The 26,317-nt window shown below is 35.6% G+C and overlaps 1 protein-coding gene across 11 annotated transcripts in view; it reads left to right on the top strand.

The window, feature by feature from the left end:
* The window catches only part of TSGA10 (testis specific 10), a 142,362-nt gene that overhangs the window by 10,033 nt on the left and 106,012 nt on the right, over positions 1-26,317 (top strand). For 10 of the 11 annotated variants that reach the window (XR_009181082.2, XM_071208733.1, XM_004474371.5 and 7 more), the window contains 7 exons: positions 8,279-8,494; positions 12,493-12,558; positions 13,882-14,049; positions 14,435-14,590; positions 17,639-17,809; positions 17,898-17,975; positions 18,942-19,093. Coding sequence is in view for 10 of the 11 variants with exons in the window: in XM_004474371.5 (XP_004474428.2) it covers positions 8,279-8,494; positions 12,493-12,558; positions 13,882-14,049; positions 14,435-14,590; positions 17,639-17,809; positions 17,898-17,975; positions 18,942-19,093 (1,007 nt within the window). In the remaining variant the exon portion in view is untranslated. Of the gene's footprint in view, positions 1-8,082; positions 8,164-8,278; positions 8,495-12,492; positions 12,559-13,881; positions 14,050-14,434; positions 14,591-17,638; positions 17,810-17,897; positions 17,976-18,941; positions 19,094-26,317 lie in introns of those variants that run through there. The other variant, XM_058278174.2, reaches the window with a different exon arrangement.

Here is a 26,317-nt window from a genome sequence, read left to right as displayed (position 1 = left end):
CCCTGGTACCTCCTAAAAACAAAGATGATAACCAAAACGAATGAAATAGGGAGCAGAAAAGCAGAAAGGAAGTCAATGAAACAAAAAGCTGATCTCGTCTTTGAAAAGAAGAATTGATAAACATCTAGTAAAATTGATGAAGAAAGAAGAAACAAATGACCAATGCCAGGAATGAACCAGGGGATATACTACAGTCCCTACAAACATCAAAAGCATAATAAGATAATACTCTATGCATATTAATTTGACATTTGATGAAATGGACCACTTCCTTGAAAAACACAAACTACACAATTACCAATATGAAATAGGTAATTTCAGTAGCTGTACAGCTATTTTTTTCTTTTTTTTCCTACAACTATTTGGGAAGTTGAATTCATAATTAAAAAACTCCCCCCAAAATCTACAGGCTCTGCTGCTGTTTTTTTTTTTTAAAGAATTATTTTCTTTCTTTCTCTTCCACCCACCCCATTGTTTGCATTTGCTGTCTGCTCTCTGTGTTGTGTGCTCTGTGTCTACTTGTCTTTTTTTTTAGGGAGGCACCAGGAAACAAAGCTGGGACCTCACATGTGGGAAGGAGGTGCCCAGTCACTTGAGCCACCTCCACTTCCTACTTGTTGAGTCTCCTCGTTGCATCATCTGTTGTGTCAACTCTCCTGTTGCATCAGCTGGCTGTCCGGTTTGTCGTCTTTAGGAGGCACCAGGATTCCCGTGTGGTAGGCAGATGCCCAGCTGCTTGAGCCACATCCACTTCCTGGCGCTGCTGGTTTAAATGGAGACTCCTCTCAGTTTAAAGAATTAACACCAATTCTTCACAAACTCTTTCAGAATATAGAAGAGAACATTTTCCAGTTTGTTTTATGAGGTCATTATTGCCTGGATACCAAAACAAAGATTGGGCAAAAAGAAAGCTACATATCAGCATTTCTCTTGAATATAGCTGTGAAAGTTCTTAGCACAATATTAGCAGAGAGAATTCAACAATATATATAAAAAAGTTTAGATCATGATCAAGTTTGATTAATTTCAGAGAAGCAGAGCTGATTCAATATTTGAAAAACCAAATGAAATCCATGAAATTAACAGGTTAGAGGAGAAAAATGATCATATCACAGAAAAATCATTTGATAAAATTCATCTCTTATCCACAATAACTCCAAGCAAGCTAGGAATAAGAGGCCCATGCACAGTGCTGATGCGTACAAGGAGTACTGTGCCCTTCGGGAGTCCCCTGTGTATGGGTGCTGCACGTGCAAGGAGTGCTCTTGCAAGGATAGCCTCCACATGTGAAAAGCACAGCCCACCCAGGAGTTGTGCATGCACACACGCGGAGCTGATGCAGCAAGATGACACAATAAGAAGGACAGAGATTCCTCGTGCCGCCGAGAATGCAAGTAGACACAGAACACAAAGTGAATGGACACAAGAGCAGACAATGGGGGGGGGCCGGGGGGGGGGAAGGGGAGAGAAATAAATAAAAAATCTACCGAAACCTGCAACTAACATCATACTCAGTGGTGAAAAGACTACATGCATTCCCTCCAAGAGTGGTAACAAGGCAAGGATGTCTGCGTCTCACCACTTCAACATAGTATTGAACCTTCCAGCCAGGCAGTGAATAAGTAAAAGGCAAACAGATCAAAAAGGAAGAAATGTAATTGTCTCTGTTTGCAGATGACATGATGCACTATGCTGAAAAATCTACATAAAATCTACAAATAAAACCTCAGAATAAGTGAGCAGTAAGGTTGCAGGATTTGCAGGATACAAGACAAATATGGAAAATTTGTGTTTATATTCGTAAACAGAACAAACTTTATAATACCACTTATAGTCAAATAGAAAATGAAGTCGTTATGTATAAATCTAGCAAAATATATACAAAACTTTTATGGTAAAAACCTCAGAAATGAGCAAACAAGACCTAAATAAATGGAGAGACCTATTGTGTTCATAGATTGTAAAACTAACAACAGAATACAAATACAATACATGATGAGATTTTTCACACCTATTAGAACGGTTAAAAAAAATAGTGGCAGTACCACATACTGGTGAGGAATTGGAGAAACTGGATCTTTAAATGCTGGTGGCGATGTAAAATGGCATCACCCTTCTCAAAAAGAGCTTGGCAGTTTCTTGTAAAACTAAACATTTACCGTATAGCCCAGCAATTGTATTCATGGGCATTTTTATCCCAGAATAATGAAAACTTTTGTCTGCTCAAAAACCAGTACACATTTGTTCATAGCAGCTATGTTTGTAATAGCCCCAAATGCAAACAACTAAAATTTCCCTTATAGGTGAATGGTTAAACTAACTGAGGTATGTCCATATCATGGACTACTACTCAGTAGTAAAAAGGAATGAACTATTGATATGTGCAGCAACTTGGATGGATCGCAAGGACAATATACTGACTGAAAAAGCCAAGTTCAAAATATTACATACTGTATAATTTTATTTATGTAACATTCTTGAAGTGACATAATTACAGAAATGGAAAACTGAATAGTGATTTGCAGTAGGGATGGAGAAGGGCAGCGGTATGAGTATAAAGGAGTAGCAGGAGGTCAGTCTTTGTGGTGATGGAATAGTTCTGTATCTTGATTGTGATGGTGGTTACAGGAATTTACATGTGATAAAATGCATACATGTACCAATATCAGATATCTGGGCTTGATATTTTACTATAATATGTAACCTTTAGGGGAAAGGGGTAAATGTCACCTCTCTGTACTATTTGCAACTTCCTCTTAATCTTTATTTCAAAAATAAAAAGTTTTAAAATAAATGCTACTTTTTGAGTGTTTATTATTTGCCAGAAATTTTACTTGAGCTTTTATATAATCTCTCTGGCTATGTATACATTTTCTCTCCATTCAACAGATGAAGACTCAAGATGCTTACATTAACTTTTTTCTGAAGTCAGATTGCATCACTTAGGATCATGACAATACAGTAAATTGCTTAAGGTTCATAACTGGTAATGAACTGAGAGGATCTAAACGTTAAGTCTGCCTAAGTCCAAAGCCCACACTTTTCTACTGTTTACTCTTCTGAAGTACTTGTGTCTTGAAGTTGAGTAAAAATAGGGTTTGATATCACGATGAGGGGAGTTCATTTATTTATAATTCATTATATTCATTTAACAGTATTTAAGCATTGTGTGCCAGATACATAGTAAATGATGGAGAAATGAGTTATGACATAGCAGTGAGAGATACAGTCCCCTTAAATAGCTTAGAATTTAGCAAAAGGAACAGACAAGTAAACAGATTTTTCCAATGTATCTGATAAAATGCTAAGATAAAGAACTATGAGGCTTTGTGGGAGGGAACAGGAGGAGAAGCATTTAACCTCTCCTGTCATGTTGAAAGATGAGTGAACATGGTTTTACTGTTGGGGTGGGGCCTCTAATACAGTAGAGGCCATGAACAAAGTCAGAGAGGCACATGGATAAAGCCTAGCTGTTCACCCCACATTCGGTAGTTTGTAAAATTATTAAGAATAAAAGTAGTTCAGATAAGGGTAGGAGAAAAAAAGGAAATTTTGTGAAATCCAAAGATGAGAATTACAAGTATAGATAGAAAACCATTCCATTCATTTTCTGTACAAGTTGTTAGAGGCAAAGGCAAGAGGGAAAGAAACATTTGAAGAATTCACGGTCCATAAGGTAAGAACAAACCTAAGTATCTAAAAGCAAATTTTTTTTCCTGAGATTGGGACCTGAGCAAAGTTCCCCGAGATCCTCATAAAGGGATTTTTGTGACAAAGTCTGTAACATTTCTAACAACTTGCTTAAAATAGGTTTAAAAATGAGTTTAGTGGCATTGTTTGTTGTAGCTTAGGTATATATTGGTGATGATGGGAAATGAGGCTGGATAGGTCAGTAGGGTTTGGAACACATGGCATTTTAAAAAATATTCTCAGGAGCAGATGTGGCTCAAAACGATTGAGCACCTGCTTCCCACATGGGAGGCCCTGGGTTTGGACCCTGGTGCCTCCTAGAAAAAAACAAAAGCAACAAGCAAACAAATGAAAAAAACCAATTCAGGGGAGCTGATGTGGCCCAGTGGTTGAGCACCGGCTTCCCACATATGAGGTCCCAAGTTCGATCTTGGCCCTGGTACCTCAAAAAAAAAAAAATTCCAGAGTAATAAGGTACCATAAGGTCAAGGAGTGACTTCAAATTTACATTTCTAAATTTGCATTCATATTTGCATTTCTGGCATTTTATGGGAGGGAACCAAAAAAACAAAGAGTAGAAGGTCTTGCTTTAATTCAGGCCAGTTGTAATAAAAGACGCAACTAAGGAAATAACAGGTGCATCTATAATTTTCCTTCAAAAAAATAATTCTTTCAAACTTAAGACAGTTAAATAATATAAACCCCATGTATAGAACTCTAACACAACTCTACCCTTGCCATACCCAGGTCCACAAATTTTAACATTTTGCCACATTTGCCATGTCATTCTTTTCTATCAATCTCTTCAGCTGTCTGTCCATTTTCTGAACATGTGAGTGTAGGTTGTATAGTCATGCTCCATGAACACTTAATACTATCATGTACCTTTCCTAAAAACTAGTATTTTATTATGTCATTAAATGCAGTTATCAAGTTGAAGAAATTTAACATTGATATAAACTACAGTCTATATTCCATTTTTTGTATGTCCCTCTGAGCCTCTTCTACTCTCAATAGATTCTATCCAAGAGCATGTATTGTATTTAATTGTCATTGATTCTTTAGTTGCTTTTTTTTTTTTTTTTAAATTTTGGGAACATTTATACAGCATAAACTTTCCCATCTCAACCACTCCAAGCATACAGTCCAGTGGGATTAATCACATTCACAATATTGCAGTACCCTCACCATTTTGCATTACTAAAGCTTTCCCATCTCGCCACACACAAGTCCTAAACTCATTGTGCGTTAACTCCCCAATGCCCTTCGGCAGCCTGTACTCAAAGAAATTTCTTTCTCTTTGAGCTTGCATATTCTCCAGTATTTCCTTTGTAGTTAGCCATGGGGCTTAAATTTAACATCCTAAATCAATAACAATAGTATTTGTTTGGGTATCAACGTCCACGACTTTCCTACAGTCCTCCATCCCACCACCTTTATGTAGTTCTTCTCACAAATTACCTGTTTATGTATTGAGTCCAAGTTCGCTGTTTCATCATTACATTTTTTACTTTTGCCTTTCATATCCTGAAGGAAATAAAAAGTGGGGTTACAAACCAAAACTACAATAGTATAGGCATTTATATTTACCTATGTCATTAACTTCACTGGAGATTTTCAATTTTTCATGGAGCTTAAATCTATTGTGTACTCTCTTCCTTTCAAACTGCAAAACTAGCATCTCTGAAGGGCTGCTCTAGAGACTGCTCCCTCAGCTTTTGTTTATCGGGGAATGTCTTGTGGGATTCTCATGCTCTGCTTGTTTTTTTGTTTTTTTTTTTCATACTTCTTTCTGCTCCTCTGACAGAATGATTTCAATTGTCTTATCCTCAAGTTCACTGATTTTTTTGCCAGCTCCAATGTGCTATTAACCCATCCAGGGAATTTTAAAGTTCTGTTACTGTGGTCTTCAGCTCTGGTTCCTTTTCATAATTTCCATCACTCCATTGATGTTCTCCTTGTGTTCATCTGTCATTTCCCGATTTCCTTTAGTTCTTTGTCCATGTTTTCCTTTAGCTCTTTGAGCATATTTAGGACCATTTTTATAAAGTCTTTATTTGGTGCATCCCAGGTCTGGTTCTCTCTGATAGTTTCTAATGCTTTAATCTTATCTTTTGCATGGGCTATCTCTTTCAGTTTCTTTGTATGTTTTGTAATCTTTTGTTGAAACCTGGACATTTTGTTACTTTAGTGTGTTATCACTGGAACTTAGACTTTGAATCATCTAGATGCTCCTTAAGCATATGTTATGACAGAGCTTTCCTTGAATGGCAGACGCTAACAACAACAACAACAAAAGGATAAAAAGGAAAATACCTTTGCCAAAGTTTGCACATTGACCTGTATAAAATGCTCTCCTCCAGAGATTATCCATATAATGAGTTTGGAGAATAGCTCCAGGCCAATGTGTGGGCGCCTCCCTGATTTTGTGCCTGTGTCTTCTCGGTCATGCATATGTGGCCCTAGGAATTTCCCTGTTTACCATTTACAGGGATCTGAATGTCCCTAAGAAACGGTTGGTCTTGGGCCCTGAGTTCTATGCCCTGCAGCAAGCATTCTCTTGCCTGAGGCTTCACCCCGGGACTGCTCTCCCGTGGTGTTCAGTAGGAGAGCTCTGAGAGCCACCTTCTATAGCAAGGCAAGTTCCGGGGCTGCAAGGCCCTCAGGCCACCACCAGACCAATTAGGCCAGGCCTATAAGCTCCCAGGATGTGCACAAGGCTTACTCTGCTCCCTCTGCAACCGGACCAGGGATCTGCACTGGGAGTGCCCGGAGAGGGGCCAGCCGGGGTGCCGCTGGAGCCTACAGCTTTTAAGTAGCCTTTTTCTTTATTCGGTGCTTGCCCTGTTACTGCAGCCCTTTAAGTGCTTTGGGGGAGTTTTTAGAAACATGTTTCTGCTAGTTCTTGCTGGTTGTTCAAAGCTTCTGTGGTAGGGCAGAGACCTGAAATATCTCTCTCTGCCATCTTGATGGGGTTATAGTTTTTCTTTTTAAAAAGTTTATAGTTTTAAAAATTCTTCAAAATTTTTGCTTGCTGGATTTGAAAAATTCAAGCTGCTTACCTTTAAATCTCACAAGTTAGTATGCCTTAAAAATACCAAAGTCAAAATTGTATTAAATAATGGCTTTTATCATGCTTTTAAATATATAGTTATTGAGTATAAGAAGTGACATTGTAGCATATTTAGTCAAAATAGTCAAAAGGTCAAAAAGGTAAAAAATTCCTGAACTTTAGGGTATTTCACTATATAGTAATACAAAATATAGATAAGTTTCATATTTTTAAAGAAAACTTTGATTTGATGGTTTGGAAGGAGCTATCTGTATAATTATTTAAAGAGGACAGTATCAGGGCAAAAATGGTTTTACAGCTAAGAGATTAGATATATAGCAATTTTAAATGTTTCTTAATGACATGTTTCTTAATGACAGTGTTCTTCTCTCATTTTGCATATTTTGAGCATTGTAGGTGCCTAATGTGCTTAAAGTGCAAGAGTATGCTTTATCAACATGTATCAATAAAATTGATTTATTAACAATTTTTTAAAAAGTGAATTGCACCATTTTTCAATTATTAGGGAACATGTAATTTTATGATATATTTCCTCTAATTATGGACAAATTTCCTTTTAAATACCACCTGCAATTTGTAATACAGATTGTTCTAATACATTCCTTAAATAAATTTAACCAAGCCCATGTGAAAAAAAAAAGTGAATTGCAAAAAAAATTGCAAATCAATACAGAAATAAAATTGCTTTTTGAATTTCTGGAAAACAAAATGCAATGAGAGACAAATACTGTGAAAAAGAACATTTGTACCACTGCTTTATCTTACAGATATTTTTGTTATGGTACTTAACATATTCTATTACAATTCCTTGTTCATTTATATATTTCAACTAAACAATGAGTTATCTAACCTTTCTTTGTATCTTTGGAATTTAACATAGTTTCTGGCATATAATTGTTGTTCAATCTAATTTTTTTTTCTTTAAAGGCATTTGGATACCTTGGTGATAAAAAAGGCTCTTTCTGCCCTTTTCTTCATCCATTGATGGGTTGCTAGTAGACTGGGAAGGAAAGCTGTGGTCCTCCACGTTAGTCAGCAAATACTTGATTGATTTCGTATTTAGCTTAGTCAAGTAAGTTACTGGTATGTTCTAAAAGACTTTCTAAAGAATTAACAGTTTTTGGTTACTATAATTAGAAATTTAATTCTAAAGAACACTTTTAATTAATGATATTTTTAATTAAAATGAAATAATTTCAAGTCTGGCTTTTTTATTGCAGATGTAAGACATGCCCATTTTTTGGTTTGGCTAAAATCAATAGCAATCAAGTAATTTTGAATTAAAGTGTAAATTGTCCTGAAAGATGTGGCTATGAGAAATTTTTAAAAAATTTTAGTGTATCTTCAAATATTAATGCATTCACATGTACAAAATTCAGAAAGTACAAAAATTTATACAAGTAAGTCTCCTTCCCAGGGAAGCTAGCCTCCCTTCTTGATTCCGGTCACCTAGTTCCCTTCCTCAGGGAAACTAAGGGAAAGATGTTAATGTGATTTTCTTTCTAATTATAACAGATTGAAGATCTCAAACAGACGAATCATGGCTTGGAAGAATATGTTAGGAAACTGTTGGATAGTAAGGAGGTGGTAAGCAGTCAAGTAGAGAATTTAACCAGCCACAATGAGCATCTTTGTAAAGAATTGATTAAAATTGACCAACTAGCAGAGCAACTAGAAAAAGAGAAAAATTTTGTGGTGGATACTGCTGATAAGGAACTTGAAGAAGCAGAGGTATTAGATTTACCACTGATCAGTATTGTTTAATTTTACTTTTAAAACTGTAATTATTAAATGCAATGGAAAAAGTGACATAACATTTGAAAACCTTTTAGATTTGGCATTTTATTTAAATGTTTATTCTAAGGATTAAAATGTATGTCATATTTTATTTCTCTAAAAAATTTTGTTCAAAAAATTTTCCAAGTAATAGGAAAATTGTAAAAACTACACGCAACAGGGATGTTCTGTATGTTCCCTCTCCAATAAGTCTCTTTGCAGAAATATCTACAAACAGATGCATATACTTCCACCTTTTTTTGTATGTCTCTTTTCACATGGACAATTTATTTCATGCTTAAAATTGATTTTATAAAAGTTTTAAATTTCCGTGTGGGCAAATTTATCAGTCTTTACTGATTTCTGAGTTTTTATTTTTCTTTAGGAAGGCCTTCTCACCTCAGAACTACAGAAATATTTTCCAAAATTTTCTTTAATGCTTTTTTATAACTTTTATTTATTTTATTATTTATTTATTTATTTCTCTCCCCTTCCTCCCCCCAACCCCAGTTGTCTGTTTTCTGTGTCCATTCGCTGCGTGTTCTTCTTTGCCCGCTTCTGTTTTTGTCAGCAGCATGGGAATCTGTGTTTCTTTTTGTTGCGTCATCTTGTTGTGTCAGCTCTCCGTGTGGGCGGCACCACTCCTGGGCAGGCTGCACTTTCTTTCGTGCTGGGCGGTTCTCCTTATGGGGCGCACTCCTTGCGTGTGGGGCTCCTCTACATGGGGGACACCCCTGCATGGCATGGCACTCCTTGTGCACATCAGCACTGTGCGTGGACCAGCCCCACACGGGTCAAGGAGGCCCGGGGTTTAAACTGCGGACCTCCCATATGGTAGGCGGATGCCCTATCCACTGGGCCAAGTCCGCTTCCCTTTCTATAAGTTTTAAACTAAACTTTTCTAGTATGAAATTTCTTTTTGCTCTAGTAAGAGGTCGTGTTGACTAGTTCACCCTTCTGCCACTGATTTCAAGTTCCATTTTAGCAGATATAAATTTCCCTGTATACATAAATGTATTTCTGAAATCTGTTTAGTTTTATTGATTCATTTACCTTCTGTGTTGTTATGGCATTTAAATTACTGTAACTTTGATATTTTGAAAAACATTTTACTTATTGTTTGAGTTTTAGTGCTCTGCTATGAAATTTAGAAACTAGGAATTTAAACACAATTATAAAATGAAGACAATTTTTTTCCCTCATTTTCCCTTGTTCCTTATAAGCAAAATTAATGTTTGGAGACCAAAAAACAACCTGTTGAGTTTTTAAATAATAATATATGTAAATGTAATAAGGTAGTTTCCTAAAGATAATTATTGCTATGTGTTTTTTCTTAAACATTTTTTTACTATTTTTTAAAAGATTTATTATTTATTTCTCCCCTGCCCACCCCCCCTTTGTCTGCTCTCTGTGTCCATTCGCTGTGTGTTCTTATGTGTCCACTTATATTCTTGTCAGCAGCACCAGGAATCTGGTTCTCTTTTTGTTACTTCATCTTGCTGTATCCATTCCTGGGCAGGACGTGCTTTTTTTTTATGCAGAGCGGCTCTCCTTGCAGGGCACACTCCTTCTGCATGGGGCTCCCCTACATGAGGAACATTCCTATTAGAGTCTGTAACCCACACAGCCATACATCCTCACCCTCTTTTCCTCTCCCCTGCTTTATTTTTCTCTGTAACACTTTCCTACTGCTTTCTCTCCCCCTCAATCTGCTCCAGCTACACTAATCTCCTTACTGTTTCTTGAAACTCATCACACATTCATTCTTTTGCTTTAGGAACTTTGCTCTAGCTATACCTTTTGCTTGGCATGCTCTTCTCCCAGATTTTCATATGGTTAACTCGCTCCCACCTCTAAGGCTTTGTTCAAATGTCACTTGTCAGTGAGGCCTTCACCAATCATCCTATTTAAAATAGCAGCCTTCCCTCCAGGAACGGTCCCAACACCCTTTGCTGTGCTTTTATTTTTCTAATGTGCCTTATACTTATTTCATTTTTAGGTTGTTTTTATTGTCTCTGTACACCAGCTGGAATATAAAGTTCCCAAAGGCAGGAATCCTGGTTTGCTTTGTTCACTCTTATAGATCAAGTAACTAGGACAGGTATATTAGTGTTCATTAAAAATTTTTTGTTAAGATTTATTTATTTATTTATTTATTTATTTATTTTTCTCCTCTTCTCCCCCACCCCGGTTGTCTGTTCTCTGTGTCCATTTGCTGCGTCTTGTTTCTTTGTCCACTTCTGTTGTTGTCAGCGGCATGGGAATCTGTCTCTCCTTGTTGCGTCATCTTGTTGTGTCAGCTCTCCGTGTGTGCGGCACCATTCCTGGGCAGGCTGCACTTTCCTTCGAGCTGGGTGGCTCTCCCTATGGGGCATACTCCTTGTGTGTGGGGCTCCCCTACGCGGGGACACCCCTGCGTGGCAGGGCACTCCTTGCGCACATCAACACTTCGCGTGGGCCAGCTCCACACGGGTCAAGGAGGCCCGGGCTTTGAATCGCAGACCTCCCATGTGGTAGACGGACGCCCTAACCACCGGGCCAAGTCTGTTTCCCCATTAAAAATTTTTTGAATGGCATATCACTCTCTGATACATATTTTGCCTAATATCTTTTGTTTCTCTCTCTTTGACTGGAATGTAAGCTGATGAAAGCAGAGGTTTTGTCTGTTCTATTTACTGCTATACCATTCAGGCACTCATTAAACAATTAGTAAATAAATTAAAACTATGAATTAGCATTTTTTTCATTTGGGCCAGTTCTTATTCTTCAGAATTTAGTTATTATTGTTTTATCATTATAAAAGCAATATATGTTTATTATAAAATATTCAGTCTATATAGAAAAGTATAAAGAAGAAAATAATATTTACCATAATCATACTTTATTTTACCTGGTTGCAATCTGTTTATTACAGTTAACATTTCATTGACTATGTTCCATTTGCCTGTAGGATTGTGTAAATTTATTTTTTATGTGAATGAGGTCATATTAGATAATTATTTTGTAACATGAGTTTTTTTCACTTAATTTAGTTTAGACATCTTTACAAATTGTTAGAAATAGATCCATTTCTTTTTAGTGGCTATGTAGTAATATAAATTAAAACATTGAAAGGTAGCTGTCCAAAACTCTATATAAGATATAACTGTCCATAAGTTATATTTCAAACAATAACCCTCCTTAATATTACATAAAATTAAATGTGACTTTCAGTGAGATCTCAGAAGAGAACATTAGGCTAATAAACAAATGAAGAGCAATGATCCCAGGAAATTGAAATTCAAAATATAGCAGACAAAATTAGAATAACAAGGAGGAAGTTTATGAGTTGCAAAACACATTCATTGAACGAATGTGCCAACTGTTTGCAAGGAACCTTACAGCTTTGTATAAAAGCTTAGCTGCTGTTCTCTAGGAACTTACAGTCTAGTTGTGGGTGAATTTATGACTGTAGGTAACTGTACCAAAATACTGGTTATGTTAAATGTCATAGAATTGGTGCAAAAGTATTTTGTGGATTGGATTGAACTAAATTATTAAAGGAGTTCAGAGGAGAGAGCAGTCACTTCTGAATGGGATTATTTGGTAGAGGTTTCTTTTATTACAGTCATTATTTTTATCCCTTCCCTATTGTCTTTGGAATTATAATTAGTTAACATTTTGTCCCAGTTCATGTGGAGTAATTCAGCAAAAAAGAATCAATTAATATTTTATCCAAAACATTAGATAATTTAAAAGAACTGCTATATTTTGCCTTAGGTTCCCTTTTCCATCAAAGGAAAGGCATATATAAAGGGGTAGTTTGTCTTTTCCTTTTCTTTCTTAAATTATTTCTGTTTTCATGTTTTTATTTTTAAGTGACTTCCTTTTTTGATGCCCTCTTTCCAGTTAAAGCAGTTTAAACATTTTTAATCTAAATAAAATAATTTTAATTTTTTTGGCTTGTTTTTCAGATTGAACTCATTTGCCAGCAAAATAATATAATAGTATTGGAGGATACAATAAAAAGGCTTAGATCTGTAAGTATATTTTTCACTAATATGTATTAAGGAATAATTCTATTGGGTTAGTGAGATTACAAAAATTTATATATAATAATTTGGCACTCTTGCCTTCTGTGACCAGTAAAACAATTTTGTTTACTAAAAGCAGCACCCACTGCTTCAGCACAGAGGTGATCCCATCTCTAAGAGCGGTGCTTCCTTTGCATTGTCGCATCATTGCTTCCAAAATATAAGATGCATTTTTCTACATGTTAACTTTTTTTTTAATTCCCCCCCCCTCCGGTTGTCTGTTCTGTGTGTCCATTTGCTGCGTGTTCTTCTTTTGTCCGCTTCTGTTGTTGTCAGCGGCATGGGAATCTGTGTCTCTTTTTGTTGCGTCATCTTGTTGTGTCAGCTCTCTGTGTGTCCGATGCCATTCTTGGACAGGCTGCACTTTCTTTTGCGCTGGGCGGCTCTCCTTACAGGGCGCACTCCTTGCATGTGGGCTCCCCTACGTAGGGCATCCCTGTGTGGCACGGCACTCCTTGCGCGCATCAGCACTGCATGTGGGCCAGCTCCACAGGGGTCAAGGAGGCCCGGGGTTTGAACCGCTGACCTCCCATGTTGTAGACGGACGCCCTATCCACTAGTCTGCTTCCCTACATATTAACTTTTATTCCCTTTAATAGTGTTTTTTAAGCTATGAATTTTGTTACTTAATTCTGAATAATATGTTTTCTTTTAGAAAATGTGAAATGAAACTGTTCTATTTAGATGTTTTAATGTTATTTTAAATATGTAAAATACTTTGAATGTATGTCTGTACTTTTCTTCCAGTAAAGTTTTGGTAAAATAAATGTTATAAAAAATACTTCTAACTATATAAAAGTAAATGGGCGTTCATGAGAATGCACTTGAAAGTACGTACAAGTAAGGAAGAGCCAGCATTTATTTAATTTATTCATTTATTGAACAATTATTGAACAAAACTAGACACTATGAACAGATGTTTTAATAGTATTTATGTTTTTCTAAAGCAAATTAATTCCATTTCTAGGACTTGTACTAGGTCTATGGACATCTCTGGCCTCTCTGAAATTTATTTACCATTTTTCCTTCAAAATTATTCGGTAAATTTAGAGGTGCTTTCAGTTAAATAAAAATATAGCACATCCAGAAATGCTGGAAAAGGAAGGTCTCTAACTGCTTTTTAAAATGTATACTTAATTATTTTTAAAATGTTCTGTTTTTAAAGTACCAAATTTAATACTTTTAAGGGTCCTATTTTCAAATTACTTTTTAAAAATGATGCTGTAGTTTAGCGTGAAATAATGGCCTAATTTTTTCCTCTTTGGCAAGATAATTTTAGAGAGTGAAAAAGCACAAAATAAATCTCCTTCCAGACTTGATTGCTTTGTCAAGACTTTAGAAGCAGACAGAGATTATTACAAGAGTGAAGCTCAAAATTTAAGAAAGATGATCAGAAGTAGATCTAAAAGTCCAAGACGCCCTTCTCCATCTTCCCGGGTAAGTTTTGGAAACAAATATTTTGGGGTTTGTTGCTCAAAACTGGTTTTTATTCTTTTATTTTCCTAATCTGGAAATACTTCATTTTGACTTGGCAAGAATTGCTATATATCAAAGAGTTTGGAAGACAGAAGTTCTTTGGCGGCACAGTGAACCATACCTGTTGGTTCTTCACCCCGCATTAGTAGTGGGAGGGAATCAGACAAATGAGGAACAATTTGGGATGAGGCTGTTTAAAAGAAAAAATTTTGTAACTCTTTTCTTCAACATTTCCGCTTATGAGTATTGTCATATTTACCCACATAGTACACTACTAGGAGTAACCCCTTTCTGTTAGGACCACATGTCAAAGAAGAGTTTTAAATTTCTTATGTAATAATTGTAGGGTGCAAATTGTGATGTAGAGCTTTTGAAGACCACAAGAGATCGTGAAGAACTTAAATGCATGCTGGAAAAATATGAGCGTCATTTGGCAGAAATTCAGGGTAATGTCAAGGTTCTTACATCTGAGAGAGACAAGACCTTTCTTCTTTATGAACAGGTAAACTTATTTGTAAATAAACAGAATATATATGTAAGTAATAGCATTCAATTCTAGAGGTATGTAATTCTTTAATTTCCGTAAGTGTTTCAATCTGCCAATCTAATTAATCTAACTAACATTTGGGAATTACATTTATTCTTAAGATATTCTTAATGAAATGCTATATATTTCCCACAATGTTATGTTGATCAGTAAGCTCATGTGTACACACACATATGTTATCCCTATATTAAAAAAAACCATCATATACTTGCAGAAATATAATCTGATTTTTGGAAGAAGAAATGAGGAAAGTGTTAAATGATAAGGTATGATACATTCATGGTGAAAAGATCAGGGTATGGGGGTAAAGAATACACATCTTTGAATTATTGTGAATCACTTTAGGAATTGCTATGTAATTCGCTTCATTTAGATTGTAAAATCAGTTTGTAGTTGATCTCTACTTTCTAGCTTAAAATTTTATATCCTTTATTAATCAAATAGCTTGTTTACCCAGAAAAGATTAAACCCAGAAATTATCAATATAATATCTTTTACAAATACAAAATTTTATTAATTATTATAGCTATTTAATATTTTAGATAAGAAAGGTATGGTTCCATGTATATTTATGTTACCTACCTACATGTAGGGTTCTGAGCTTGCTGCTCTACGAGATAAAAAAAAATTAGTAAGATGCAGACCTTGTTTTCTATAAGTTTGCAATCTAGTTGAGGAGATAAATTATATTTTCTTGTATTTATTTTTTGTTATTATAGGTTAAGTGTTCTAGAAGATATTGTAAAAAATGTAAGAAGTGGACATATTAGTCATGAGTTATGGTGATCATGGCTTTCTTTGCTAGAAGATGTGGAATTTGAGCCTTGAAGGATGAATGAGGTTTCTGTTACCTTTAAAGGGGAAAAGGGGCATTCCAGACTAAAGGAATGGTATGAGGCAAAGGATAAAGGGAGGAAACTCAATAGATGAATAGACCAGTTTAAGGCTGAATTGAGGGTATCAGTGGTGTTATAGAACTATGTCTTAAAAGGTAGATTGGACTAGAGCAGGAATCTGTAATCCTTTCCTGTAAAGGCCATTTAATAACCATTTTTGACTCTGTGGGACATAGGGTCTCTGTTACAGCTGTTTACCTCTGCTGTTGTAGCACAAACACAGCTGTAGACAGTATATAAATGAATGAGTGGAGCTGTGTTACAATAAAGCTTCATTTATGGGCACTGAAATTTGAATTTCATATTGTTTTTATGTTATGAAATATTCTTACTCTTTCGATATATTTTTAAACCATTTAAAAATGTATAACGCATTCTTAGCTTAATGGCATACAAAAACAGGTGGCTGGCCGGATTTGGCCTGTGGGCTATATTATAATTTCTTGACCTCTGGACTAAATGGTAGAGTCTGTTCAGTGGCATTTATAGGCAGTTTATACTTTGTCCTTTGGGCAATGAGCAATCTCTTTTTTTAAGGAAGGAGAAATAAGACCAACATAACATTTTTTAAAAATTTTAACCTCTTGGCAATCTTACATTATCTCTTACACAATCTTTATATATTATCATATAACAAGCTCTTCTTAGGAGAGATTGGAGGAGGAAGAGACCATGGAGAGCAAAACTCTTTAGAAGGCTGTTAGAGTGGTCCACACCTGAGGCTTTATGGGGCTGAGTGAGGGATGCTGTCAGTGGAAATAATGATAGGGACAGATGCACAAGAAGGAAGACTTGACAAGATCTGATTTTAGGAGCAAGGGAGGACAAATGGAAATGAACGAAGTTCTGTTTTGAGTGACTGAGAGAATTGTGATAGTAGAAGAAGAAATAGGAAAGTCTTTGCTGGTTTGAGGGAAAAGATGTGTTTGGTTTTAGACAGATGGAGTATGATGATGGTGGTACCTTCAGGTAGTAATTACCATCAGGCAATAAGAAGCATGGGACCAAGTGGGGAGAGAGGCAGGAACTCATTGTGTAGATTTATAAAGAGATTTAATTTTAAAAACAAAGAACTAAGGCAGCACAATGCTATAAACCCAAGGGAGGGAACCAGGGACTGGAAGAAGGCCATTAGATTTGGTGATTAGAGTCGTTAGTTGAAATCAAGAATGCTGATTCTGCAGATTGATGGAAATGGGAGTCAGGTTACATCGGGGTGAGAGAATGGGTGGTAAGGGACTATTGGCAAAAGTGTGTCAAAAGAAGAGGAGGCATGGCATGGTAAATGGGCACTAGGATCAAGGGGCAATTTTTCAAGATATGGGAGCCCTGTGAATGGTTGAAGTCTGTGAATGGAGAGGACACTATTCAAGACAAGAGGAAGTCATTAAAATTGAGTCAAAGAGATCTTAGAAGAAAGCCACTTTCGGAGACACAGTCCAGGGTTTTGGTGAAGGCTTAGCTATGGAAATTGAGAGGTAATGTATCTTCCTCTGACACTTGGAGACTAGCTGGATAGAAGGTCAAAATTGAGAGGAAGGAAGATGAAGAGATGTAGGCAGCAAGTAGGATATGAAATCTTTTGCAGGTGTGGAATATTTGGGGGCTTGAGGATAGTTAAACAAGTTTGTCAGAGAGTATGTTGGGTTGTCAGTAAGGATTTGCAAACCTTTCTGTTAGGGTAAAAGTAGCCAGGACATGAAAATGGCATATATTTTTATTTATAAAGAGAGATTGAAACATAATGATAATATTTATTATATCAGAATTTTACTTGAATGGTGCTGAATTCAAATTTTTACCACAAAATTGATGACCAGAGTAAACTCTATATATTTCTTAGCAAAAATTCTCTCTTGCAATGACCTCTTCCAAGTTAATTTTTAAAAATATTTTGGCAAAGATAATGTAAACCAAACCTTTATTTGTATACATGCCTTTGCATTTATTTATATAAACTCTTTTTTAAAATATAAATTACACCTTTGCCTTGCTGCATGCATATTAATGTAGGTTTGTGTTTTAACTGGCTGAATGTAAGATAACTATATTTAGGTCTGTTTTAAAGATTGTTAAACAAGATTCTATCTATCTCTTTAAATAATAGGCACAGGAAGAAATTGCCCGACTTCGACGAGAAATGATGAAAAACTGTAAGTCTCCTAAATCAACAACAGCACACGCTATCCTCCGGCGGGTAGAGACAGAACGAGATGTAGCCTTCACTGATTTACGAAGAATGACCACAGAACGAGATAGTCTAAGAGAAAGGCTAAAGGTTTGAAAGAATTTTTTCTATATGAAATGTGTTAAACATATATGCAGTGAAATTAAAAGTGCTTTATTTTGCTTTTCTTTTTAAACAGATTGCCCAGGAGACTGCATTTAATGAGAAGGCTCACTTGGAACAAAGGATAGAGGAGCTGGAGTGTACAGTTCATAATGTAAAGAAAAATCTCTTTTGTCCTTTTTGCTATAAAGTGTTAAAGTCTTCCCCTTTCCCCTTTTCTGTGTTCAAAAAAGTTATTTGATTTTTCTAAGATAAAATACTGTGTAGTGTTTATACTCCTAAAATATGTAAGGTAGGATGTATGGTGTAATTTGTCACTTTTTCGTTTATTTCCTTCTAAAAATGTGAGTAAAGTCTTGTATGTTAGGTTGCCAAGAGAATTCGTTCTTTTTTTTTTTTTTTTTCAAACTATTTGGTGTGCATGCTCAGATTTTAGCAGCTTTATCATTACCCTCTTTCATTAAGATAATACCGTCAAATATAGAGAAAATGGTGTATTATATCCTAAAGACAGTATAGGGTAGAGAAAATTATGATATAAAACTAATGAAAAAACATATTTAAACTGAATTTCAATATGTATCATCACTTTTTTTTACTAATCAAGGATTTAAGATGCTATGAATATCTTTATGGGATGCTATGATTATATAAACAGAGTTAAGGGAATTTGATTTTCTGTTACCAAATTTGATGGAATATACTTTTAGTCTCACCTGTAATAAGTTGTTATGAGTTTCAAAAGCAGAGACAGGAGAGAAACAATTGCTCTTTTCATAAATCCCACTTTATATATGTAATTTGTTAATATTGGGCAACAAGGAAGACATCCTTTTGCAAATAAGATAGGTATGCTACAGTCACATCGAACCAGATTGAAAATATGTACACTTTTGCACCATGGTGGCTTTTACAGAAAAGCTGTGCAGTGGCTTGTTCTTATTCATACTGCACAATCCCTTGTCCATAAACCCTCACACAGTGATCACGTCTAACCTGATCTTCTCATTATATAAATCTTAGCATAAACCACATTTTGTACAAAGTGAGTATGTCTCTTTGGAAAGATTACTGTGCCTTTTTCAGTGATGGCAGTTACCTTGTCATTTTACTTGTGTAGCTTGATGATGAACGTATGGAGCAAATGTCAAATATGACTTTGATGAAAGAAACCATAACCACTGTGGAAAAAGAAATGAAATCACTAGCAAGAAAGGCAATGGATACCGAAAGTGAACTCGGCAGACAAAAAGCAGAGAATAATTCTTTGAGGTAAAACAAATTACCTTTAGACAACTAGTAGTTTGCTATTTCTAATAGCTCTGCTTTTTGTAGTATATTTTTTAATGAAAGTTATTTGTTGACTTCAATGTTTAAGATAATTATTATGAAACAGTTTTGGAAATATCAGCAACAATAAATGATTTCCAGAAGATCAATCACAAACTAGCAATTTCACACTTAACTAGGTATCAAAAATCAAATCTTAATCTTGAATTTACAAAAGCCTCAATGTTTAATTGAAATAGCTTTTTGGGGGAGTGAGTATAGTTCAGTGGTTGAGCCACCTGCCTTCCACATACAAAGTCCCAGGTTCAATCCCTGGTACCTCCCCAAAAAATATATATATAAAAAGTAGATTTTTCAAAGCCCTTCTTTTTTTTAAATAATTTTATTTTTTTAATTCATTTTTAAAAAATATTACATTAAAAAAATATGAGGTCCCCATTCACCCCCCACTGCCCCCACCCCACCACTCCCCCCACAGCAACACTCTTCCCCCATCATCATGACACATCCATTGCATTTGGTGAATACATCTCTGGCAAAGCCCTTCTTGGTAAAGAGCATATTTGACTTTGGTATTTGATTATTTAATTTACCTCTATAACTCTAAATTCTATTCTGCGATATGAACAATGTAAGAAAGAACAAAGCACAAGTTTGACAATAGTTTAGGAAAAGGGTGGCTTAGAATATAATGAAGGAGCAGAGGTGGCTCAAGCAATTGGGCACCTCCCTCCAACATGGGAGGCCCTGGGTTCAGTTCCTGGTGTCTACTAAAAAGATGAGCAGACAGTGAGTACAAACAACAGTGTGTTGGGGGGGTACTTAATAAAAATAAAAAAATAAATCTTTGGAGAGAAAAAGAATAATGAAAGTCATAGCAGAGAAATAGTCATATGTAATGAACTTGGCACTTCTTACATACTGGTATGGTGGTAGAGTTTTTATAAACCATGTGAGTGGTTATACTATTAGTATCAATGTGAGAATTAGAGGTTCTATAGATTCAGGAACATTGAATTTCAGTGCATCTATGGATATTTGAAAAATAGTAGTTCAATTGAGTATGATATATATTATTAAAACTACAGAAAATACGTGGTCCCCATATGAATTCCTAGAGCCCCTCTTTGGTCCTTCAGGGGTTTGTGTTGCATGGGTTGTAATCATTTGCTGGGACAAATAATGAAATTCTTTCCCTTCACTTGTTTTTTAATTTCCTGCTTATAAGAATATTTCAAGCTGAAGTAAAACAAAAATGATAATAATAAAACAAGACAACAACAAGAAAACCTTGGAAAATAGGGAAGAGTATGAAGAAAACTTAAATCACCCATAATTCAATAACACAAAGAAAACTATTACTAATATAGATCTGTTTTCACTCAGAAATTTTTCTGTCTGTGTGTTTGTAAGCTTTCTATGTATTTGAGATCATCCTGTCTTTATTTGGCCACTTTCACTTAATTATATATGATAAATGTTTCCCAATGTCATCAGAAGTTCTTTGAAAGCATTTTAATAGTTGTGGTAGTTTGAGATATTTATGAATTCCAAAAAAAAAGAGATTATGTTTGTAAACTATTTATGTTCCTTTGGTTGGTAGATTCAGCTGAGATACCTTTGATTAAATTATGTTAAGATTAGGACTTTAATTCGACCACTTCATTAAGACATTCAGGGTTGAGTCCCTGCCCCTCAGTGGGCTATATAAACAGATACTCAGGAATACAGAAGAAGCAGATACACAGAAGAACATGGAGGAATAAAGAGAGCCCCATAGACACAGAAGAGGAGAGAAGGTGTCAGCTTTGATCCTGCAGCCCTGGGAAGAGAGGTGAGTCATTTGCTTGATAGTTTACAGCTGACCTCGTGAAGAGTACAGAGCAGCTGAACCCCAAAAGAAACAAGCCCACAGCTGAGATCAGAAGAAGCTGGGCCCACGGAGCCTTAAGAGGAAAGAGGAATGCTGAACCCTCACAGACATCGCCTGCCATCTTGCTTCAACATATGGCAACAGACTTTGGATGAGGAAGTATTTCTTACAGTACCTTGAGCTTTAGGCCTGGTAACTGTAAGCCTCTACCCCAAATGAATACCCTTTTTAAAAGCCAACAGAGTTCTGGTACTTTGCATCAGGACCCCTTTGGCTGACTAATGCAGTAGTTAATTAAAATATTCTAACAGATAAATGTATAATAACTTTGAGGTTTTTTGTGTACATTTGTTTTCTAGCAGTTTCATTCAAGTATAATTGACATACATGCAGTAAGCTACACATATTTAAAGTATACAGTTTGATAAGTTTTGACATTTGTATGCAACTTTAAAACTATCAACACAATCAAGATAGTGGCTGTATCTCCCACTCCCAAAAGCTTCTTTGTGCCCCTTTGTAATTTCACCTCCCACTAACTCACTCCCACTCCATATCAATCCCCAGGAACCACTGATCTGTTTTCTGTCATAGAAATTCATCTGTTATTTTCTAAAATTTTATATTAAAAAGATCATATAGGATATAATATTGTGTTGGGATCCTTTTCCTCAGCATAATTATCTTGAGATTTATCTATGTTGTCATATGTAATCAAGAGTTTATTCCTTTTTATTGCTGAGTAGTATTCCATTGTGTGGTTATACCATATAGACTTTTGGGTTGTTTCCAGATTGGGACTGTAACAAATAAAGCTGCTATAAACATTCTTACATAAGTCTTTGCTTGGCCATATGTTTTTATTTCTTTTGGATAAATACCTAGGAGTGGAATGGCTGAGCCTTATGGTTCATGTATATTTAACTTTTGACCAAGCCATCAAATTATTTCCCAAACATGGTTATACCGTTATGTTTTATCTTTGCACCAGCAGTGTATGAGTGTACCAGTTGTTATATATCCTCACCAACACCCGGTGTGCTCTGTCTCTAATTTTAGCCATTCTAGTAGTATATATTGTGTTTTAATATGGCCTTCCCTAATGAATAATGATTTTGAGCATCTATTTACATGCTTATTTGCCATCTATATACCATCTTTTGTGAAGTGTCTGTTCAAATCACTTGCACACTTTTATTGAGTTGTTTATATTATTTTTAAAAATCCTTTCTATTTCTAGGTACAAGTCCTTTGTCATCAGGTGTATGTTCTGCAAATAATTTGCAGTCCATGGGCTTGCCTTTTTATTTTCTTAACAGTGTCTTTTAAAGAAAAACAGTTTTTAATTTTGATGAAGTGTAATTTACTGATTTTTGAAAATTTATGTTGAGCTTTTTGTGTTTTTAAGAAATCTTCATCAAGCTTAAGGTCACTAAGATTTTCTCCTATTTTTTTCCTAACAATTTTATAGTTTTAGCTCTTATATTTAGATCTATGATTCATTGCAAGTGTACTTCCAGTATATATGTATAGTAGATGCAGAATTAGGCCATAATCCCATGAGAAACAACTCTTATCAACTAGAGTACACTTCTTTGCCTTTACTCTTAACACACTCTACTCATTTTGAAAGTGACTTGCGTTGGCAACTTTTATTTTACCCTTTTCAGTTAGGTTATTTCATACGTTTGTTACAGGTAGATTGTCACATTCTGCATTTCATTCTGAGAGCCCTTTTCCACCTGAATGATTTTATTTAAATTTGTATATATTAGGGTTGATTCTGTACTGTAAAGTTTTTTGGGTTTTGACACATTTATGTTTTTATGCCTTATGTATGACATTACAGTATCATACAGAATAGTTTTCTTGCCCTAAAAAAATCCCCTGTGCTTCGCCTCTCTTGACCCTTGGCAACCACTGATCTTTTTACTGTCTCTATAGTTTCCATAATTGGAATCATAACAGCCTTTTAAGACTGGCTTCTTTCACTAGGCAATATGCATTTAAGGTCCATCCATGTCTTTTCATGGCTTAGTAGCTCATTTATTTTTATTGCTGAATAGTATTCCATTGTATGGATGCACTGCCGTTTATCCATTTACCCGTTGAAAGGCATTTTGGTTGCTTCCAGTTTTTTGGTGATTATTAATAATACTACTATAAATTTCATGTGCAGATTTTTGTGTGGACTTAAGTTTTCAATTCAGTTGCATAAATACCTGGGAGCATAGTTTCTGGATTGTGTAATAAGACCATGTTTAGCTTGTAAGAAACTGCCAAACTGTATTCTAAAATAGTTGCATACTATTAGATCTGATGTTAACTGTAGGTTTTTTGTAGCTGTTCTTTATCAGGTTGAGGAATTTCTCCTCTATTCCTAGTTTGCTGAGAGTTTTTGTCATGAATTGGCGTTAGGTTTTGGCAAATGTTGTTCTGCATAATGAAAGATCGTTTACGATTTTTCTTAATGATACAGTAGATTACATTGATATTTATTTTAATGTTGAACCAGCTTTCCTTACCTGGAATAACCCCACTTGGTTGTGATGTATAATTCTTTTTATACATTGTTGGATTCAATTTGCTATTTTTTTGAGTAATTTTGCATCTTTGTTCACAAGAGATATTGGTCTGTGGTTTTCCTCTCTTGGAATGTCTTTACTAGTTTCCATATTAGGGTAATGTTGGTATCGTAGAATGATTTAGGAAGTGTTTCCTCTGCTTCTTTTTTAAAATTTATTTTATTTCCTCTCCCCACCCCTTGTGGCTTTTTGCGTGCAGTCTGCTCTTTGTGTCCATTCACTGTACGTTCTTCTGTGTCTGTATTTATTTATTTTATTCCCCTCCCCCCTTGCGGCTTGCCTTGTTGTCTTCTCTCTGTGTCCATTCACTGCAGGCTCTTCTGTGTTCTCACTTTTCTCCCTTCTTTTTTTGTTGTGTTACCTTGCTGAATCAGGGCTCTGCGTCATGTGGGTGAGCCTGCCTTCACAAGGAGGCCCCGGGACATGAACCCAGGGCCTCCCATATAGTAGACGGGACTTCATCTGATTGAGCCACAGCCACTTCCCTCCTCTGCCTCTCTTTTCTGGAAGAGACTGTAGGAAATTGGTGTAATTTCTTACTTAAATGTTAGAATTCACCAGTGAAATCTGAGCATGCTACTTTCTTTTTTGGAAGGTTATTAATTATTGACTCAATTTCTTTAATAGATATAGACCTATTTAGATCATCTGTTTCTCCTCGTGTGAGTTTTGGTAGTCTATGTCTTTCAAGGAATTGGTGTATTTCAAGTTATCAAATTTCAGGGCAGAGAGGTATTCATAGTATTCCTTTATCTTTTTTTCCTGCTTGCAATGAACTCTTTCAGGGAGTCCAAGGTTGTAGCTTTTCCCCCTGCTGTGTCTTACACACTGAAATAGTTATCTCCTTTTTACCTCTGCATCTCAGCCTCATTTCCTGGGGAGGGATCCCATACCTGAGAACAGTCCTCCTCATCCTTGTGTGGCTATGAGGCGGAAATGTCTACCTTCTGTTTCTTTTGTGCAGCTTTTTTAATAACAAATCAATTTTATTGCTACATATTAACAAAGCATAAATCCATTCAGAGTGTACAATGGTATGATCACATAGTTGTGTATTCATTACTTCAATCATTTTTATAGCATTTCCATTATTCCAGTAATAGTAATAATAAAAAACAAAAAACAGATAAACCAAAAAAACCCATCATTTCTCAGTCTTTCTGTCTTTCCCCTACCATACATAGCTGCTATTCAGTTTCCAACTCTCTAGTTTATTTGTATTTATATTTTGTAAAAACAGTCTTATATATGCAATATTACTGATAATTGTATTTCACAAGGTTTTGCTGTTATACAGTCCCATGTTACATTTTTAAACTTTCTTTCTAATAATATACATGTCCTTAGACTTTCCTTTTCAACCACTGTCATTCATATAATAGCTCTGCTTATAACAAACGTTGTGATGTGCTTTCACCAAATTTATTCATTTCCAAAGATTTACAAATAACCTTTTTTTTACCAGTTCTGCACAGATTAACCCTCAGCTTTCCATTCTCTAACTTCATTCTATTTTCTGGTGACCCATATTCTAGTTGTTAACTCCTTGAAATTACACAATGTAATTAGTTCAAAATAGTACAGTCATACAGTATTTATCCTTTTGTGTCTGACTTGCTTCACTCAACATAATGTCCTCCAGGTTCAGCCATGTTGTCATATGCTTCACAACTTCATTTTTTCTTATGGCTGCCTAATATTCCGTTGTGTGTATACACCACAGTTTGTTTATCCATTCATTGGTTGATGGACACCTGGATTGTCCATCTTTCGGCCATCGTGAGTAACACCGCTATGAACATCGATGTACAGATGTCTGTTAGTGTCACTGCTCTCAGTTCTTCTGGGTATACCCCTAGTAGTGGTATTGCCGGATCACATGGCAAGTCTATTTTCACCTCCCATAGAAACTTCCAAACAGTGCTCCACAGTGGCTGTACCATTCTCTTAATACATTCCCAGCAACAGTGAATAAACATTCCATTCTCTACACATCTTCTCCAACACTTGTTTTTATTGATGGTCATTCTAATAGGTGTGAAATGATGTCACATTGTAGTTTTGATTTACATTTCCCTAATTGCTAGTGATGTTGAACATTTTTTCATGTGTTTTTTCGCCATTTTCATTTCTTCTTTGGTCAGTTGTCAGTTCAAGCTTTTTGCCCATTTTTTAATCGGGTAGTCTGTCTTTTAATTGCTGACTTGTAGTATTTCTTTATGTATCATGGATATTAAACCCTTATTGGATAAGTGATTTTAAAATATTTTCTCCCATTGAGTCAACTGCCTTTTCAGCCTTTTGACAAAGTCCTTTGAGGTGCACATGCATTTAATTTTGAGGTGGTCCCATTTATCTGTTTTTTCTTTAGTTGCTTGTGTTTTGAGTGTAAGGTTTAAGAAACTGCCACCTACCACAAGATCTTGAAGATGTTTTCCTACATTTTCTTCGAGGAGTTTCATGCTTGTCACTTTTATATTTATGTCCTTGATCCAATTTGAGTTAATTTTTTTATAAGTTGTGAGACAAAGGTCCTCTTTCTTTCTTTTGGATATGGATATCCAGTTCTCACAGCAACATTTGTTGAATAGACTGCTCTGACTAGCTGAGTGGGCTTAACAGCCTTGTCAAGAATCAGTTGACCACAGATGTGAGGGTCTGTTTCTGAATTCTTGATTTGGTTCCTTTGGTCAATCTGTCTGTCTCTATGCAAGTACCAATCCTGCTTTTTTAATCACTGTAGCTAAG

Source organism: Dasypus novemcinctus, chromosome 17 (genome assembly GCF_030445035.2).
Source record: "Dasypus novemcinctus isolate mDasNov1 chromosome 17, mDasNov1.1.hap2, whole genome shotgun sequence".
Classification (NCBI taxonomy): Eukaryota; Metazoa; Chordata; class Mammalia; order Cingulata; family Dasypodidae; genus Dasypus; species Dasypus novemcinctus.
Note: the sequence above shows the minus strand (reverse complement) of the source record. Positions and strands in the feature narration are given on the sequence as shown.